Source organism: Hyaloscypha bicolor, assembly GCF_002865645.1.
Source record: "Hyaloscypha bicolor E unplaced genomic scaffold K444scaffold_162, whole genome shotgun sequence".
In the NCBI taxonomy this organism is placed as follows: domain Eukaryota; kingdom Fungi; phylum Ascomycota; class Leotiomycetes; order Helotiales; family Hyaloscyphaceae; genus Hyaloscypha; species Hyaloscypha bicolor.
In genome coordinates, this window is record NW_020194664.1 from 39,477 (window position 1) to 58,140 (window position 18,664).

The 18,664-nt window shown below is 40.0% G+C and overlaps 6 protein-coding genes across 6 annotated transcripts; 5 read left to right on the forward strand and 1 right to left on the reverse strand.

Moving 5' to 3' along the window:
• Nucleotides 1–1,333: 1,333 nt before the first annotated feature.
• On the forward strand, nt 1,334–2,072 carry K444DRAFT_186212 (uncharacterized protein). The gene is made up of 3 exons (XM_024870888.1): nt 1,334–1,673; nt 1,770–1,904; nt 1,985–2,072. Exons 1-3 carry the CDS (start codon nt 1,435–1,437, stop codon nt 2,007–2,009), a joined length of 399 nt encoding a protein of 132 aa, XP_024730082.1. The 5' UTR covers nt 1,334–1,434; the 3' UTR covers nt 2,010–2,072.
• Nucleotides 2,073–2,518: 446 nt separating this feature from the next.
• Nucleotides 2,519–5,045, forward strand: K444DRAFT_186229 (uncharacterized protein). The gene is made up of 7 exons (XM_024870889.1): nt 2,519–2,742; nt 2,793–2,873; nt 2,931–3,548; nt 3,604–3,840; nt 3,894–4,041; nt 4,122–4,254; nt 4,316–5,045. The coding sequence occupies exons 1-7, from the start codon at nt 2,606–2,608 to the stop codon at nt 4,912–4,914; spliced, it is 1,953 nt and encodes a 650-aa protein (XP_024730083.1). The 5' UTR covers nt 2,519–2,605; the 3' UTR covers nt 4,915–5,045.
• A 209-nt stretch (nt 5,046–5,254) lies between these two features.
• Nucleotides 5,255–7,298, forward strand: K444DRAFT_646872 (MFS general substrate transporter; the record flags this gene model as incomplete). Its single annotated transcript, XM_024885256.1, has 8 exons — nt 5,255–5,479; nt 5,533–5,609; nt 5,664–5,715; nt 5,773–5,971; nt 6,025–6,096; nt 6,155–6,658; nt 6,705–6,865; nt 6,924–7,298. 8 exons carry the CDS (start codon nt 5,255–5,257, stop codon nt 7,296–7,298), a joined length of 1,665 nt encoding a protein of 554 aa, XP_024730084.1.
• A 1,688-nt stretch (nt 7,299–8,986) lies between these two features.
• On the reverse strand, nt 8,987–10,284 carry K444DRAFT_646873 (uncharacterized protein; the record flags this gene model as incomplete). The annotated part of the gene is made up of 6 exons (XM_024885257.1): nt 8,987–9,416; nt 9,477–9,580; nt 9,682–9,772; nt 9,837–9,931; nt 9,983–10,110; nt 10,254–10,284. The coding sequence occupies 6 exons, from the start codon at nt 10,282–10,284 to the stop codon at nt 8,987–8,989; spliced, it is 879 nt and encodes a 292-aa protein (XP_024730085.1).
• A 4,709-nt stretch (nt 10,285–14,993) lies between these two features.
• Nucleotides 14,994–16,464, forward strand: K444DRAFT_635586 (uncharacterized protein; the record flags this gene model as incomplete). The annotated part of the gene is made up of 5 exons (XM_024883885.1): nt 14,994–15,050; nt 15,107–15,257; nt 15,452–15,869; nt 15,932–16,027; nt 16,095–16,464. 5 exons carry the CDS (start codon nt 14,994–14,996, stop codon nt 16,462–16,464), a joined length of 1,092 nt encoding a protein of 363 aa, XP_024730086.1.
• A 280-nt stretch (nt 16,465–16,744) lies between these two features.
• K444DRAFT_646874 (uncharacterized protein) lies at nt 16,745–17,993 on the forward strand (the record flags this gene model as incomplete). The annotated part of the gene is made up of 4 exons (XM_024885258.1): nt 16,745–16,857; nt 17,182–17,395; nt 17,450–17,560; nt 17,622–17,993. 4 exons carry the CDS (start codon nt 16,745–16,747, stop codon nt 17,991–17,993), a joined length of 810 nt encoding a protein of 269 aa, XP_024730087.1.
• Between the last annotated feature and the right edge of the window lie 671 nt (nt 17,994–18,664).

Consider the following 18,664-nt stretch of genomic DNA (forward strand, 5'->3'; position numbering starts at 1 on the left):
ACTGTGACCGTATAACGCCCCCAGAGGGTGTCTTTTGCCTGCTTAGCGCCCCTACGCTAATATACCCTCGAGTCTCTGCCCTTATACCCCCTAACCCCTAGCCCCAAGCTAGCCAAACACGCCCTTATCTCTTGCCCTCCCTCAGCGAGGTTCCAAGGGAAACTGTCTTCCCGGGCCGGTGCTGCTTCCGCTCGTACTATTGCAGGTTATGAGGATAGGCTTTCGTGGCGACCGACCGACCGACCGACCGACCGTGGTTCGCAATCGTCGCCCCTGAGTCGTACAATATAGCTCTCTCTCCTGCAAGAGCTATAAGGGAAGCCGTCAGTTGCAACACGCGCAGCGGTGAGCATTTGCTGCTCGCGCATTCCGGGCCCATGACCTGTTGCAATGTTTTGGAGGTTGACGACTTGATTTTTCAGCTCACGCGGGGTAAGCACTCTATATATACATCTGGTATATAAACTACAGTATACCAGCGTACACTCAGTTCCAACAAATACTCTCATACAATCATAACATATTCTCAGTCATCTTACTTCTATTAGTCCACGAATCGTAACGGAAGAACTCGTGCCCAGGTTCGAGATACTATTCGAAATGCACGCGGACATGATAGCGCAACTATTAAAACAGACCCCAGGCAACTCGAATCAGACACTGCCAACTTTATCCATGGAGAAGCCTAGTATTAAGCTCTTGGTCGCTTCTGTAAGAGAGGTCTTATTACAGGCAAAGTCTTCCATAGCCGAAAGTGAGGGTGGATCTGATAGTAGCTCTGTCGTCACAATGATTCTTCATCGCCTAGAGATCCTCGAGGAAGACATCAGAGGTAACGACTTAACTCCGGGCAATCCCACCACGCTATATCCCCTTTCAGATCAGCACAGAATTATTGAAGACTGGATCCCCTCTGTTTCTCCAGAAAGCACTACAAGTCACCTCTACTCCAGGTCAGCTACTACCCGAACTCAAATGACGCCAACGCAGTCAACTCCCTCGGTTTCAACTGTCGAAGGGCAGACGATTTTCACCCAAGAGGATTCCGATGATGACGACGAAGAATTTGAAAGCGAGATTCTGAGAGCCTACTTGGACAAAGGGTTCGCCAGCTATGAAAACGGCAATTGGGAGATTGCTGAACCGTTTTTACGCCGTGCAATGGATACTTCAAAAATCCTCCCACTAAATAAGATTCCCATCCAGGAATTTCAACTGGCAGAAGCTCGGTTTAAGATCGCTGTTTGTGCTTTCCATTAAAGAAAATATAACGAAGCCGAAGTAGAACTCTCTTTCTTCAGAAGAGCTACATGTTCGCCGGACGACAAAAGAAATGTCCTGCGACGTATCCTATCATTTTACCTATTCGCTGAGATCTTTTATCAAAAGAAGAAGCTGGAAGAAGCGCAAAAGTCCTACCGGAAAGCACTTACTATGAAGCGAAAGCTTTTAGACACCACAAGTTGGCTGGAAGCGAATTGTTTTAGCCTTTTGGCAAATGTTTCCGCTGCTCAAGGGGACAATCTTGCGGCAGAGGTATATAGAGATAAAGCAGAGGCATCTGGTACCCAAAATGCTTCCCTGGACGAGGATCCTGAAATCAAAGCAGCCTGGTTCGCTAGCATCATCACCTCTCGAACGGGAGTTGGTATTGTCAGTGACATAATTGAGTTGTCAGTTCTCCCCTCTTTCGTCAATTTTTTCCATGCTCCGTATAAGGAAGTTTTTTATCGGGTCAGATTATAGGCTAATGCATTATATCTATTTAGCTCTGATTACCAAATTTATGATAATTTCTTAAACAATGAAGGCCGAGATGGAATCGTGGCTATATACGCCCATGACCTAGCTTGGCCTGTAGATGAAGAAGCAGCTCACCTAAGTATAACCAGGGAATTGGCCGAGTAAGTCCTTGCCTCTCCTGAATTCAAGTTCGTCAGATAATAGCTTTATAACTGTGCTCGAAAGTAGTAACAATATCTAGGTATAATTTGCTATTTCCCAGATAACATTTGTCCATTTAGTAGCAGCATCTCAGGTTTTTGGCTCCCCGTGGTTCGGTATATACGCACGGGGGCAGACTACTAGCAATTCGCCCCAATTTTAAATCCGCCAATGGCGAACTGCCATTCCGATTAAGCCAGTTCAAAGCAGCTCTCGAACTTCACGCTGAATAGAGACTGGCTCCTCAGAGAATGTAAGGTGTGCAAAGTGGGGCGGCTTGGAGGACTAATAATATCCGAGATTAGAAAGAGAAAATCTACATCATTAAGAATGGAGTTGGGAGCATTGGAATTTAGTAGTTGATGTGATAGATAACATACAATCTCTTTTTCTTATGAAACACTATAGCTTCAATAGAATGTGATCCTTTGGAGGTGTTGACGACTTCACCCCTTTTGTATTTTAGGGTCATTCGCTAAAAGCCCCTGAATCGCAACCGAGCGGAATGGGTCGGGGCTTAATTTGGCCGACCTTCCGACGACATGTCTTTCTTCCTTTCCAACGGTCTGGTCTACTTGCAGCAACACTCTTCTCCGCGAACAACTGTATAAGATTCCTTGAAGCTACTTCCCTGGTTCAATTGTCCCCAATAGTCTTGAATATGGCCTCCCTTGGGCCAGCTTCCCTTTCCAACCTCGAAAATCCTATGCACGTCGGTTCATTCAGGGCATGTGCTACCTGCTCCAGGGCGAAAGCGAAATGCGTTCCTGATTCAGAAGGGAGTGGAAAATGTCAAAGGTCTTCCATACTCATGCCCTACCTTCCTCACTCGGTGCTGATATATGCAGGTGCCGCCGATTGAAGAAGATCTGCGAGCCAGCTGTCCTTCAGGCTCGGTCTCTCCCACGGAAACGGAAACCTCAAAGCCAGTAAGCTTAGACCTAACGAATATCTGCTTTACTGTTGAGACTGACTCGGTGATCAAGTCTTTCTAAGAGCCGCGTTGGGAGGTTGGAGGAGAAACTTGAAGGGTTGGTGTCCATCATCTCATCGACACAAGATCTCACGTCGTCACAATCGACTGATCCAAGTCGGTCATCGCTGAGTGACCCAATTCCTATGAATCTAACGACAAATTCTTTCGCTTTTCCTGCTCTCTCTATGAGAGCAACAAATTCGCAAAATCAGGTCCAGGGCGGGCTGCCAGCCTACCAAAACGACACAGCTGCGGGGCAATTCGCACCAAATAAACCGACTCCATCTCTGGCGACGATTCATGGATTGAATAACTTCCCAGCCTCAAATTCCACTAATTGGGTCAATTTTATGCCTAGCTTTGCCGAAGGGGATGCACTTCTCACGATTTACCGAGATCAGATGACTCCTCATTTCCCGTTCATCGTAGTTGAGGCGTCGGTATCTGCAGAGACTCTGAACCTTGAGAAGCCGTTCTTCTATCTTTGTATCATTGCAGTCACAAAACTCAGCTCTTCCCACCAGAAAGCTCTCGGCAAGCTGATCATGCAGCAACTAGGAGAGAGATTGTTTGCAAGAGGCGAGCGGAATCTTGATTTGCTTCTTGGTACTCTTACTTATGCCGCATGGTTCGTGTTCCCTACCTATCTCTCGCCTGTGTCTGGGCGAGCTAATCTTCACCAGGTGCTTCTATAACTGTTGGAATATACCACAAGTAACCAGTCTCATCTCGGCAGCCAACGTTTTGGTGTTGGACTTGGGCCTAGCTCGACCATTACCACCAAAGAAAGCGCCGAATAGAAGTGTTTTCTACGAAGCATTACGAGATTCCTGCTCCATGGGTCTCTTAGCTTGGACGAAGGATGCGAGGACCCTTGAAGAAGAGCGTGCATTCTTGGGGTATTACTTTCTCTCTTCCGTGTAAGATGCTGTACTGCGTTCAATTATTTCATGACAGGACTGATATCAAGTAGAATTCCTCTTTATCTGCGGAGAATGGATCCGCCCCAAAAGTTCACTCCTCATGTTGAGGATTGCGTCAACAGGCTCGAGAGTCTTGGTGATCATTCGAATGATAGACTGGCAGTGGCACTCGTTCGACTTCAAGCGATTCTGGAAAGGGTATGTCTCCATCTTGTTGCAATGCACAACATCTCTGAAGGGACTTTCACTCCATTCTGACAAATCATTTGTACATCAAGATTCACCAAACTTCGTGGCAAACAAAACCCGAGCCTCCAGAGGTCAATGCTAGCACATTGTTCATCGTAGCATCCGTCGAGACAGAATTGAAACAATTTCGTAAGAACTTGCAACCAGACCAAGCGAATAATGGTATGCCAATTATCTCTTTGATGTCAATATTTTGTCTCTCTCGTATCTGACATCGATTTAGAAACGATTATATTACATTGTCACCTCATTGAAACATCGATATACGAAGCTGGTCTATGCCAATCACCTCCAGGCGCTGACCCCATCCCGAGCTTCAAACGCCTGGAATTGCTCTGTGCTTGCCTTGAGGCGATAAAATCCTACTTTAATGTCTTCTTCTCGATCCCGCCAGCGACATATATTTCAATATCCTTGTCTACCTGGTCACACCTGTCATATGCCCTGAACCTCCTTCAATTGTTATCCATTCACCAGCATCCTGGTTGGGATCTAGCGACAGTGAGAGCGGTAATTGACTACAATGTCACTTTCAACCACCTGCATCAGAACCTGGAGGGTCTAATTACATTACCGGGATTCGAAAGGTTAGATGTCTTCTCGCGCGCTGCAAAATGGATGAAGAACGTTAAGGAGTATGTCGAGACGAAAATGGCAGCTATGCCTCTAGCTCCTATGGAAAGTGAATCTGACGAAGTAACTGACTTCGGATGGATGCCTGGAGCGGAAGATATGACGGACTTCTTCCAATTCCTAGACGACGCATGGATGTCGGATATCCTACCAGTAGACGCTCAAGTCAGTACAATGGCAGAAACTTGATGTGCAGTATGAAATGGGTCATTAGGAAGTCCGAATGTTGTGTGATTGCGGCGAGCGGAGTGATTTTGAGAAAAAGTTATGTTCCGGCCCCGCTTCAGCCAATAAACAACTAATCTCGAACGGAAACGGAGTTGCATCGCGCAAAAGGCGCAGCACAGGTACGTATCATAACTTCGTAATTACAGCTCAGGAATTCTTCTCAGCGATTTCATCATATATATCTGCTGACTTCTTCAGTTGTTGAATCCTATGCTACTGTTAATAGATTGTCGTTTGCTCTGTCTACTTCAAATTCCTTAATTTAGCTCATCTAACACCACAAAATCGTCGAAAAGTCAAGATGAAAAAAGATGATAAAGCCGCCTCCCCGCATCCTAGCCCTCCAAATTTCGATTCAACTCCTGAAACCCAGCTTAATGGAAAGGAAACCTCCCTAGACGACCCTACAAATACTCCCATCGACGAGGAACATGAATATGTCACCGGATACAAACTCTTCGTGGTGATCGGTGCAAGTACTGTGGCTGGGTTTCTCATGTTTCTGGACACATCAATTGTTGCGACAGTAGGCCTAGAATATTCCCCAGATACTATTTTCATCTCTGCTGACAGTGACAGGCTATTCCTAGAATCACCAGCGACTTCCATTCCCTCAGGGACATTGGCTGGTATGGAACTGCCTACCAATTGGCCAGGTTAGTTATAACACTCAATTACATTATTGAAAGCTAGCTCACCCCCTATTTCAGTTGTGCATTACAACCATTGACAGGGAAATTCTACAACCAGTTTAACACAAGGGTAATTCTCAATTCCCGAGCTTTTTGAAAAGAATTTGCTGACTGGTGACTTGGGAAGTACACCTTTATATTCTTCATGGTTCTGTTTGAACTGGGCTCCCTACTTTGCGGTGCAGCTAGTTCATCGAAGATGTTGATCCTAGGTCGAGCCGTTGCTGGAATGGGCGGATCAGGCATGATGAACGGCGGATTGATGATTCTTCGTGCTTGTGTTCCTAACGAGAAAGTTGCTGCTTACCTCGGCGTTATGTTAGGCAGTAAGTCTCTCTTATTAACATTGAGAAAGCCATTACTGATTCTTTGACAACAGTTTGCCAGATGGGTGTTGTAATGGGACCACTAGTTGGAGGCGCTTTGACTCAGTATGTCAGCTGGAGATGGTGTTCGTATTCCCCTCAATCACAACTGTGCAGAAACACCATTCAACTGACACGCCATAGGCTTTTACATTAACCTACCATTAGGTGGACTAGTGGTTTTTGTCCTCTTCTTAATTACCATCCCCGACCGTCGTCCCAAGAGCGAAATCAAAACCGGCATATGGACCATTCTCCGCTCCTTCGACATTCCGGGCTTTGCAATATTCGCGGCAACAACAGTCATATGCCTCCTCGCCCTCGAATGGGGCGGCACAACATACAAATGGACCAGCGCCAATATCCTAGGACTATTCTGCGGATCTGCAGGTGCACTTGTAGCGTTCGTGCTGTGGGAATACCGGCAGGGAGACGCAGCTATGATCCCACTTTCGGTGCTCGGGCAACGAATTATCTGGTCTAGCTGCCTCACATACTTCTTCCTCTGCGCAAACATGATGGCCATCAGCTTCTACATGGCCATCTACTTCCAAGCCGTGCGCGGCAGAACGCCGACGATGAGTGGCGTGAATATCCTGCCTTCCATTCTTAGCAATATGTTCTTTGCCGTGTTCTCTGGCCTCCTAGGTTCGTTCCATACCGATCCAACTCAGAATACATACTGACAAAACAGTCGGTCGCTGGGGCTACTACCTCCCCTGGGTGATCGCCAGCGGGGCCATAAACTCTATCGCCACTGGCCTCCTCGCAACCCTATCTCCAAACTCCTCAACTTTCCAATGGATCTTCTACCAAATCATCGCGGGTATCGGTCGAGGATGCGGTTTCCAAATGGCAAGCCCCTCCCCTTCCCTCTCCAAAATCAAAACATCCAACTAACTAACAAACCAAGCCTCTCGTCGCAGTACAAAACCACCTCCCCCCCTCAACTGTCTCCGTCGGCGTCGCCGCCGTCGTATTCTCGCAAGCCTTTGGCCCAGCAATATTCCTCGCGTTCGCACAGACCGTCTTCTCTACCTCCTTAATTAAGAACTTGCACACTCTTGCACCATTAGTTGATCCGGAGCAGATTTTCCAGGCTGGAGCTAGCGGGTACCGGGATGTTGTTCCCGCCGTGGATCTGGCGGGTGTGGTGTTGAGTTATAGTAAGGCGATTGATGATGTGTTTTTCCTTGCCCTCGGGGCTGCGGCTGCGGCGTTTTTTGTTTGTTGGGGTATGGGGTGGAGAAGTGTTAAAGGTACTATGAAGGCTGTGCCGGAGGTGTGAGAGGTGACTTTTAAAGGCTTCGCAACAGGCAAGCTTGCTAATATACACTATGTACTAATTAATTGGTTACGATTTCATTTGGTGTTATTATAGGTAGGGGATTCAAGATACAAGGTTAGACCAGTTTTCAAATCACTCACGCTCTAATAAAGTCTCAATGTGCCCCCTGTTCTTTGGTTTATTCTTTGTGGCAGCTGTACAGCTCTACTTTCATCGACTCAATGACACATTAGCTTCCTGTTAATAACGACGCAGTGAGCTTTTGGTTCCAGCTAAGGCTTGTTTGCTGAGGTTGGCCTTCAACTCTACTTCCCAATCCCTATCTTTGAATGAAAGGCTACGCGTAAGATGCGTGAGATACTTTGAAGTTACTTATCTTATAATATATATTTGTTCTAGTATTAATACAATCTATCACTAGCCCAGACAAAAGAAAAAGGCAGTTTCCAATATATCTAATAGCCATAAATATATGAAACAAAGCTTTTCAATACACCCAACGATGTTGCTTATAGCTGATACGCCTGTGTCGCCCTCCTCTTATCCCTCTAGCGCCAAACATAAAGTCAATCACTTCAAATCATTTCAAGAATAAGGCACTAGTATCCATTGCTGGCCTAGACCAGAGGTGTACATTTTGTTCACCAAAACAAGCGTCCCATTTGTCGAGAAGCCATCATTGTGCTCGAGAGCCAGCGTCGGATAAGCCTTACTCTGAAAACTGTGCAGCAACTTTATTCAGCACAATTTTTACCTTAAGAAGGACATGAGAAAGGCATACCTGATGCTATTATCAGAATTATGCGGAATCGTGAATTGCGAGTGTGGATCTTGAGGGTTTTCTGGTACCGCACCGTTAGGCGATACCCGGTGTCGTCACCTCGAGGCCTGGTCATGTTTAGTTACGAGGAAAGAATAAGGGCAAGGAGTGGACTCACCGGTCAGTGCTGTCATATATGCAAGGCTCCCTTGGTTATAGAGGGTCACGACGTTGTTTCCTAAGTCTGAAAGTAACCATATTTGGCGCGCCGCCCTGCTTTTCGAAGCATTTGAATGCTAGGACCTATTTTTTTCAGCTTGCGTTAAAAGTTTATTCTCTTGCTTATTAGTTTAATGGAAGAGATGTAATGTAACTCACGAGCATTCGACCTCCGTGTCATCAGTAGTGCCTCCATTTTGAAGCTTGATGGCCGTGATCGTACCAGCGTTAATGATGCGATAGGATCCTGGCGAAGTGCTGAAAGGCTGTATAGAAGTAGTAGTAGCAGACGAAACCGTTGTCGAGGCGGTTTTGGAAGTTGTAGCTGCAACTGGAGACGCAGAAGAACTGGTGGTATGCTCCGGCGCACCGCCGCTCTCATGCCTGCTTGAAAGCCCCCAGCCTAGTCCTCCCCCAAGGGCCGCTCCAAGTACCAGGATTGCAACTGCAAGCACGATCCAAAATAACTTACCAGAGTGGATTGTGTTTCATTGTACCAATTGCACTGAGAAGAGACATTGTTCACTCACGTGTCAATTGGCCGTGGGCTAGTGTGAAAATTTCGCATTTTTTGTCATCTATGGTATCTTTTCGCTCTCTCTATGCATTTCTCATAATCTCCACTAACGCCAAAAAGGGACTCGCTCTATCCAGCAGTAGCAAAGCACCAATCAAAATCTATTCAAGCAGATTCTAGAAAAACGCCCCCTCAATCAACGACACCGTTCCAGCCCTCTTTACAGAGAGCCCACTCGACAGCTTCCAGAATATCCTTAATAATAACCTTCGGCGCATACTTCGGCTTGCTGCCCTTATTATAGACGCCCGTCTTGACCAGAATACTTGTCCACTCCGTGCCATAAGGGCTCTCGAATTCGTTTGCATTGCGGATATCGCTCTCAGGATTATCACCTACCATAAAGACTTGTTCCAACCGACTGACTTTCTTCTTGACCTTACCGTTTCCGCCGAGCATTTGGAGGCGATGCTTGTTCAGAGCTCGTTTGGCGTATTTATAGGTTTCGGGGTAGGGCTTTCCGATAATAGTTCGTTCCAGAACGGCCCCACCGGTTATCTCGTCCCAGATATCTCGTAGCGAAGCTTGGAATCTACCTTGTCCGAGACGAGGTATATAGTGGCTAGTAGCCCAGAAGAGATCAGGGTTAGAGAAGAATAGCTTAGATTAATCGTCTTATTACCAGCTATTATTCGGGAAGAAGGGGTCTCCGTTCTTCTCAGAAACCGTATCTAGAACTTTATTCTTGGAGAGTAGAAGATCGAGTATGATTTGTGAATCGAGAGCCTAATTGCGAGGGTCGTTAAAGACGAATATATTATCGATCTTGAGAGATTTGGACAGGTTTATATAGTTGATATTAGTAGGCAGAGGGCGGAAGTATAGACTGAGGTGAAATTGACTGCAAAACTAAAGGGCCAGATACTTGGGTATACTATAAGGATATTAGTAGAAGTAACTATATTAGTAAAGCCGCACCTGGAGGATTAATTAACCCGTAGCCTTTATATCTAATACCTATATAGAAAAGAGGGAAACCTACATTTTAGTAACCTTTCTATACTTCTTGCCATATCCGCCAGTAACCAAGATGGTCTTATCCCTCAAGCTCTCGACCGTCTCAGAACCCTTAATAAGCTACTTGAACGGCGTATGAGACTAGATAAAGTTCTCCTTAGTTAGAGGAACGCCCAACTTCTTGCTCAACTCAGTAACCCTGGTACTCTCGTACTTGCCACCGCCATTTGTTAATAGGATAAAGGATATATTATTATAGTACAAGTACTCGAGTATAGTTACCGCGCCTGGAATAGGGACTAAGGATCATAGAAGGATACCATTAATACTACGGGCACAAAGAGGGTTAGCTCCGGCTCATTCGGGCCGTTAGTAGAAGAAGAGACTCACTCGAAGGCAAAGGCAAAGCTGGGCATTCCTTCGACTGCTACAGCAGTGCTACTGTTTCGATGATGACGGGTGAATGGGGCCATTCTAATGACAGTACGCGGCGATTGTCGCAAAAGAGGATGTGGTGGTGGTGGGGAGGAAGATATTGAGGAATTGGGTCGCAGGCCCAAGGCTGAGGCGGAGCTTTGTATTGGGTTCTGATTACGGACTCCCGCAAGCATATTCGGAATCCGATTCTGACTCTCTGTACTCGATGCCCACGGCTGACAAATAAGGTGTTTGGGGATAGTAAATTGCGTCCAGAATGTCCTCAGGAGACTAAATCTGCCACTAAATAGCCGGGGGAGCCGGATAGTAACCACAGGCACCGCAAAGCTTGGGACTCCCATTGCGGCACCAAACTTAAAATAACCCTGCTCTAAATTTGGTATTCTTCAAGATAGAGCGTGATAGTTATAGATTTCTTTACATAAGCAGATAAACCAACGACCCCTATAGCTATTCTGGGACGCATCTTACACACGCTTGGTAACTATTAAGAATAGGGTTACAAATCTGTACTAGTAACTTTACTAAAGGAATTTTATTATCTTTTACAGAACTTATTTGATAATAATGTAATTCTTAACCAAAAAATAAAACGCTCTATATCCCGGGAATTCCCAATATCAAGTGCCTTAATATTTGTTATTAATATTTTATTTTTACTAATATTTGACTTCTATTATTTTAAAAAAAGAATATAGAAATAGCTAAAAAGCTAAAAGCTATAGGAAAAACTTAATTATATAGCCTGTTTACCTCTCTTATATAAACATTATAATAGTAATAACTAATAGTATTATTAAAATAATATAGCTAAAAGTTCTCTAGCTATAATTAATTACTATTTCTTTTTCTATCTAAATAAGAAATTATAAATTCTGGATCTTTTTTTATACTTTATATAAAATAATAGTAAATACTAATAAAAATAAATAATATACTATTTTAGAAACTAAAGAAACCCCGAATTTTATAAAGAAATATATAAAGGAAAATAGATAAATAAATATAAGAAAAACTAATATTATATTTATAATAAAAATAAATTCCATATTAAATTATAAGTAGTATTTAATATTAATTAGGTTAATTGTTACTAATATTTCTATTAGAGGCTAAAATACCTAAAAGTTATTTATAATAAAGCTTATAATAACTTCTAATATAATTCTAGATATTATTAATAAAAATTTAATATATTATTATATATAATTAGCAAATTCTATATAGAAATCTTTTATATTTAGTAAATAATTTAAGGGAATTAATTCCTTAATAATAGCTATTATAGCTATTATAATAATATTTTATATATTATTAATTATAGTTCTAATAACTATAATAAATATATTTATTATATTCTGGGCTTTATTTCTAAGAAATAAAATAAGATTAAATACTAAATTCGCGATTAATTTAGCTAATATATAATCTGAAAAATAAATATTAATAAAATTAAATTATAATAATTATTAGCTAATACTAAATAAATTAAAAGAAATTAGCTTCATAATAAAAGTAAAACTTCCAGCTTTCGTAATATTATTTTATTTTAATAATAGAATTTTCTTTTATATTATTCTATATTTGAATTATTTTAAATAATTAGCTTTTAGGATTCTATAAATAAAACTTTTATATAATAAATACCAAAATCTCTCTTTTCTAGAGAATTATATATTAGAATATAAAAGGCTTTTATTACGATTTTTTAAAGCTAGAAAATAGTTTCTTAAGGCTTTTACTAGTTATAAATATACTAAAAAAAAACCTGGCCTTATATTACTTTTATTATTATTTTCTTTTAATAATAAATAATTCTAAGATTTACTTATATTATACTAGATATTTACTACTGTTTTTATAGGCTTATAAATACTATTTATAAGACCTATATAGCTTAAATAATTCGTATTTCTTTTTTTTATCTTTAATTTATTTAATTAGTTTCTAAAAACAGTAATATACTCGAATTACTAATTAATATCTTATTTTATAAGAACTTAATTCAAATATTTTATTTATTTCCTAATAATAATAATAATAGTTAATTATAAATATTTCTATAAATAAGCTAGCCTTATAATACTAGTAATTAATTTATTAATTATTTATTATAGTTCTAGTTAATATTTTAAAAAACTTTTTTATAAACTTATTTATTATATAATTTCCTAACTTTCTTTTATATTTCTAGCTAGTTTCTAAATATATAACTAGTTTATTTATAGGTTACTATATAGCTTATAGAGCCTTCTATTTTAGTTATATAAATAATTATTTTAAGGCCTATTATAAAGAAAAATTATATAATATTTCCTTTAGTCTATAAGCCTTTTTATATTTCTTTTATTTCTTTATAAATAATAATCTGCTTTATTAGGCCTTTTAAATAAATGTCCGGATATATAATTATATTTTTACTTTTATATTACTTAAGTATAAAAAGAATATATAAATTAATTTCTTTTATAAAATCTAGTATTTTTAGATTTATAATAAGCTTTTTTATTTCTAAAGCCTATTATAACCCGCTTTATATATTAAATCCTTTTTTATATAATTCTTCTTTTATAATCTGCTTTTTATAACTAATATATAAGCTATTAACTTTTTTTGCTTAAATTATATAATTCTTTTATAGCTTATAAATATACTTATAAATTATAATTTATTTATTATAATCTATAAAATAGCCCGCAAGTATTTTATAAGCTAATAAATTAATTTCCGGATCTTATTTAATTTATAAATATACTTAATTATTATTATAAGAACTTTCTAATAAATAATAAAGTTATAGCTCTCATTTCGAATAAGTATATAAATATAAGCTATTATAATCTAGTATTTATAATTTATAAAACAAGTTATAAATATTTATAAAAATATATAATTAATATTATATATATAATATATATATTATTTTATTATATCTTATTTTTTCACATAATAACCCGGACTAGTATTATAGTTTATAATTATAGAACTATAATAGAATTTATTAATAGATATAGCTAGAATAATAGGTTTTTTACTAGTATTATTTCTATATTTATCTAATCTTTTTCTTATTTTTTTATACTAGTTATTTCTTTTAATAATATATTATTAATATATATATTACTTATAAAACTATTTTACTCGACTAGTTCTATTTATATTAGTAAAATATTCGTATAAATATTTATAAAAAACTTATAAATACTTTAATTTATAAGAATATTTATATAAATAATATTAGCTATTACTTTATTTTCTTATTAAGCTTTATAAATAGTAATTATTTTATATAATAGCTTCTTTATTACTTTTATAACTAATATATACTAGCTTGAAATTATAAATTATTTTTTAAATAAATAATAATTAATTAATTATCTAAATCTCTTTTATTAAATCTTTATTCTAAAAATATAAGAGCTTTTTATAAACCTTAAGAATTACCTTTTTAGATAATATATAAGCTATATTCATATAATTAAATACTATAAATATAGCCTTTTATATATATATTTACTTTTATTTCTTAAAAGAAATATTATTTTCTTAATTTCTAATTTAGTTAATAAAATTATTTATATTAAGCTTCTAGATCTATTATAGAATTTTATAAGTAAACTTATAGCTATAATAATTAGCCAAATATCTTATAAGCCTTATAGCCTTAATAATAATCCGAAAGCCCTATATATAGTTTATAAAATACCTAAAGCCTTATTTATATATTAAAAGAGGTTTCTTAAGATATTTATAAAAATAGATATCTCGAATACTAATATTAAAATAATAGCTATATATTTATAGTTTATAAATTAGGCTTTTTAAATCCGGAAATTATTTATAATAATTACTGAATTATTTCATATAATAATCGGACTTAATATTATACTAAAGAAGCCCTTTCCTTTAGTTAGAGGAGGCAAGTTATTCCGGGAAAGCAAAATATCCCGTATTAAATAAAATCCTTAATAACTTGAAACCTTAACCTTTTTAAATAATTCTAAGTAATAAAATTAAAAATATAAGCCTTATAAACTAGATATAATTCTCTAAATCTTAAAAAAAGATGTGAGTAGAGAGTTATTAAAGTTTTAATAATAAAATTACGCAAAATATAAAATTATAAGAATTATTTATTTATAACTATTTTATAAGTATTAGATCTACGACTTTTGCTTAATTATGAATTTTTATTCTTTTACTTAAAACTTTAGCCCTTAATTATATAATAGATAATTATAAGATCGCGAATAAAATATATTAATTAAATTTTCTATAGCTAGTTTCTAGTATTATTTTTTCAAAAGGCAAAAAAGGCTGGTACGGGATATCTTGCTTTCCCGGGACAACTTGCTTTCCCCGACTAAAGGGAAGGCCCCTTTAGCGCGACGTCAATTCCGACTATTAGAGATCCTAAGACACCGCCAGATTGTATTTCAATATGACCTAAGGGGACCTCCTCATTCAACATATCTGTAGTTGTTTCTAGCCCACGCCCTCTTCCTTCTTTCTTCCCCTCCCTCTTCTTTTCTTGCGTTCTTAGGTGTTCTTGTTATTTACACCGCCACACTACACCGCCACAACCGAGGGGGAAAGGCGGTCATTTAGGACAAATAGGAAGACTACATTTAGAATTGCTTTTTGGGCACCCGCGAAGGCCAAAAGAGGTTAGCTCATAATTCTGTGTGCTTAAACCTTTTCAGCTCCAGCCTCGTCCCTCATCAACACTTCATACCTCTTGATCATGGAAACAAGTGGCGATGCCGCCCCGCTGGGGACTTTGAACGATCGCAAATACAAAGTACGCAGATTGAGACACTTGAGGTGCTGCGTGGGATTCGTGGATTGCTGGAGAAGATCGATGGACGGCTGGAGGATCATGGGAGGAGGTTGACAGATATTGAGACGAAGACCACCGATGAAAGGGGAAAGGGAAAGGAGAAAGAGATAGTGGATCAGGAAGAAAAGGGCAAGGAGGAAGAAAACTTCCCCGAGAACGAGGATGATGGTAAGTTTGCTAGATGGAAATATGACTGCTGGGCATAACCTTTTCTGCTCATAGGCGGCGACTCGATGAGTTCAACGAGCTCAAGTCTTTCTGTTGAAGTTATTGATGGAGATGGTAGATTCCCCATTCCAAATTCTTCGGATTCAATTTGAGATGACCCTTTTCCTTCATCTCAGAAGTCTACAGAAGTCCAGGCAATTCAGAGTCCTGGAATAAAAAGCATGGGATTACGATACTGCCATACAAACCGAGTACGTTGTTGCCAAAAGCCCTTACTAAAAATGCCATCCACGAATACAGATCCTGGAGGCGTGATATTCCTCCACATGAATGGCCTAGTGAGGATATTATCACAAAAAGGTTGCACAATTACTGGGCCGTTCCCTCGGATGGGCGGGTTGGACTGGGGTTTATCAAGGAAGTTATCGGTCGCGCAGATGACTGGGAGGAAAGGGTTAAGGAGGTAGAGCAATTTGTCGCTGATCTCGCTAAGATTGGCGCAGAGTTCCATATCGTGGACGATGGGCTAAATTATACTCGATGTCACTTTCAGCTGCCAAGCCGAGCCGAGGATCCGCAGACTCTAATCCGAAAGGTAGAATGCGAGGGATTGTACGGACGCCAACAGACAACACTCAGCATAATCAAGAGGTTTATGCACCTTTGCCACTCAGAGTTTCTGCAATGATCGAACGGTTAGTTGCTAGCGTGGAGAGTGTTGGGGCGCGACCCCGTTGGGTGAACTCTATTGCTCCTTGGCGGAGAACAATGTGAGTCCAATTCATAAAACATCCCGATTGAAATCTAATTACTTAACCCGCTAATATCTCTATCAAGTGTCCTTACCGAGAGTCCCGAGTCTCTGGCCTTAGGGGTGTGTTTCTCGGAGCCCCCTTACGGATCTTTAATCGGCTTCAACAAGTGGTTAAGTCGACAGCCCCGAAGCCTTCCATACCCACAGATATTTTCCAATCATACCAGCATATCCGGTCCTGAGAAGATGCATTTCTCCCTTCCTTTCTTTGAAATTCTCCCTTCCAACAGTTCTACAAGCCTTCACGCAAGAACCTCTCAACCGGTCGTTGAAGACAAAGATACGGACCATTGGAGATTTGGTAAACTCTATGGAGACAAGTATGGAAGATTTCTCCGATACGGAGCTTTCAATGTATGGATCGCGCTCTGTCTTTTCCTAAGGAGGTGCTGACTCGCTTCAGATACTTTCTACGATCGACTACTGTGTCGAGCCCAATATATTCACTTCACAGATGTCTTGGCTAGGTGTAACAGCACCTTTTTGGACCATCATAATCCTAGGGTCGTTTAAATCAAAAAGGCACCCTTTCATGGACCGTCTCCAAACCGACTATGATTTAATCCTGGACGAAATGACAAGGATCATTCACGACCTGCTAAAACAAGTCGAACTCTGTTGGCGCCAAATTCGTGACCACTTAACTTCTCTGATCTCAGAAAATGCTAACTTTATGGAAGGTGATAAGTATGTGAAACTTCTGTTTGAAGACGAGTCTTATACACGGTCAAGGACATATTTCTGGATCCTGGGTTGCCTACCCGCCTTTGAAAATACTATTGGAAAGTGATCGATTTATTGATGGAAAATCGATATATTGGAGGTTGACAATCTGTAGAATGACTAGATACAGGAGAGTGAAGTGTAAAAACAGAGGAAAAGTGTCTAAAGTAAGGGATTTATTCCCATTACCCTTCGGCGATACCGGTGATGCCGAGCCCGCTTTCTCCGATATATTATTAATCAGCTGATAAATCAAAAGTAATCAAAATGACGATATACTAGTAAGCTTGGTAAGCTCAGCGAGTGACGCATGACAAATGAGAGTGGAGAACCCTAAATTAGTGGTTGAACCTGGTGCTGGAAGGACTGGTGAGCTAGCTATGGTAGCGTACCAGTTTCAACAAATACCATCCGAGATACTATGAAGCACTGGGAAGTTTTTCAAGATAGCCATATTACGCGAATTCAGGATGGCCCTGAACATCAAGATACTGCAGCTTGTGAAATGGCGAAGGATATTGGTATACTCATGACCTCCCTCGACCAAATCAAAGGCGAGTTCGGCGCAATGCGTACACAAGTTACTCTTCTCCGCGACGGTGTACGTTTTACCTGTTGTCCCCCACAAAAGACTATCTGCTAACTTTATCTCCAGCTCTTCAATGCGAGCTCAGTAGTAGAGAGTCGGGCCTCCACCAGATTAGGTGAGAATGTAAAACTTCTCACCTACGTGAGCATTTTCTACCTACCGCTCGCATTTTGTGCGGTATGTCTCCATCAATCCAACCTCGGGCATCCAAAAGCTGATTAATTACTATATTTCATAGGCACTCTGGGCAATTCCTAATATTCTTGAACTAAGCACAAAAGTTGCATTTGTCGTCACATCAATTGTCGTCGGGGCGATTACCTACGCGATCGTCTTCAATCTCGACAGTTTGGCTGACAAAGGGTGGAAATTGTACATACCCGTCAGAATAAGAGTACTGCACCGCATGGAGACAGGAAATTGGGGGGAGGAGAAGGATGAGGAAGGGAAATTACAGAAGATGGACAAAGTCGAGAAGAGTAATAAGGAGGATACCAAATCTTCCTCGCAACCGAAAGCCGAATCATGGACTGAACACGCCAAGAGGTTTCATTCTTTTGGCCCCGACAGAGACAGGGTCAAGCCCTCGGAATGGTGGATTCTTCTGTGAGTTGGGAAACTCCCATGGGGGCTGTGACACTCGCTTACCTCAATACTAGGTATCTGCTCTTCCTGGCCTATTCTTGGCTACTTGTTGCTCCATCTAAATCTCTAGTACGTTCTGTGGACAAACTTTGGTGCTGGCTCAAGAGTCCGAAAAGGGTGTCCGAGAAGGTGAGGGGCAAAATGCCAGCAGATGACGAGCCTGAGCTGCAGATTAGACAGCGAGAAACTGTCTAGTAGCTCCCTCACTTAGTTCTTAATGAAAGCTGAGCACTCGCCTAACTCCTAAGGCTTAGACTAGGATTTTATCAGACTACGTGGAAAGTATTCCTAGTGAGCAGGTAGAATAGACCGGATTTTCTTCCCCTTTACTCAAGTATCTATCAGAAATGGTATCAAATCTGAACTCCTCGCACAGAATCGCGAACCCCTGAGCTCTTTTCGAGGAGAAAGCTCTTTGCTTCTGCGAATAGTTTATTCCATCTAGAGATAATATCAACAAGCCAACCTAGGACATTTATATAATCGTAAAAGTAGCTACTTCTGCATTGTCTTTCAAATCAACGGAAAGCAAATAAAACCGCGCCATGCCGACTCTTTCATATACGTCTTTCTGTCTGTCTGATAGCATTAAAAGAAGCCCATGGTACTGATTCTCATTCTCGCCAAAGAATAACC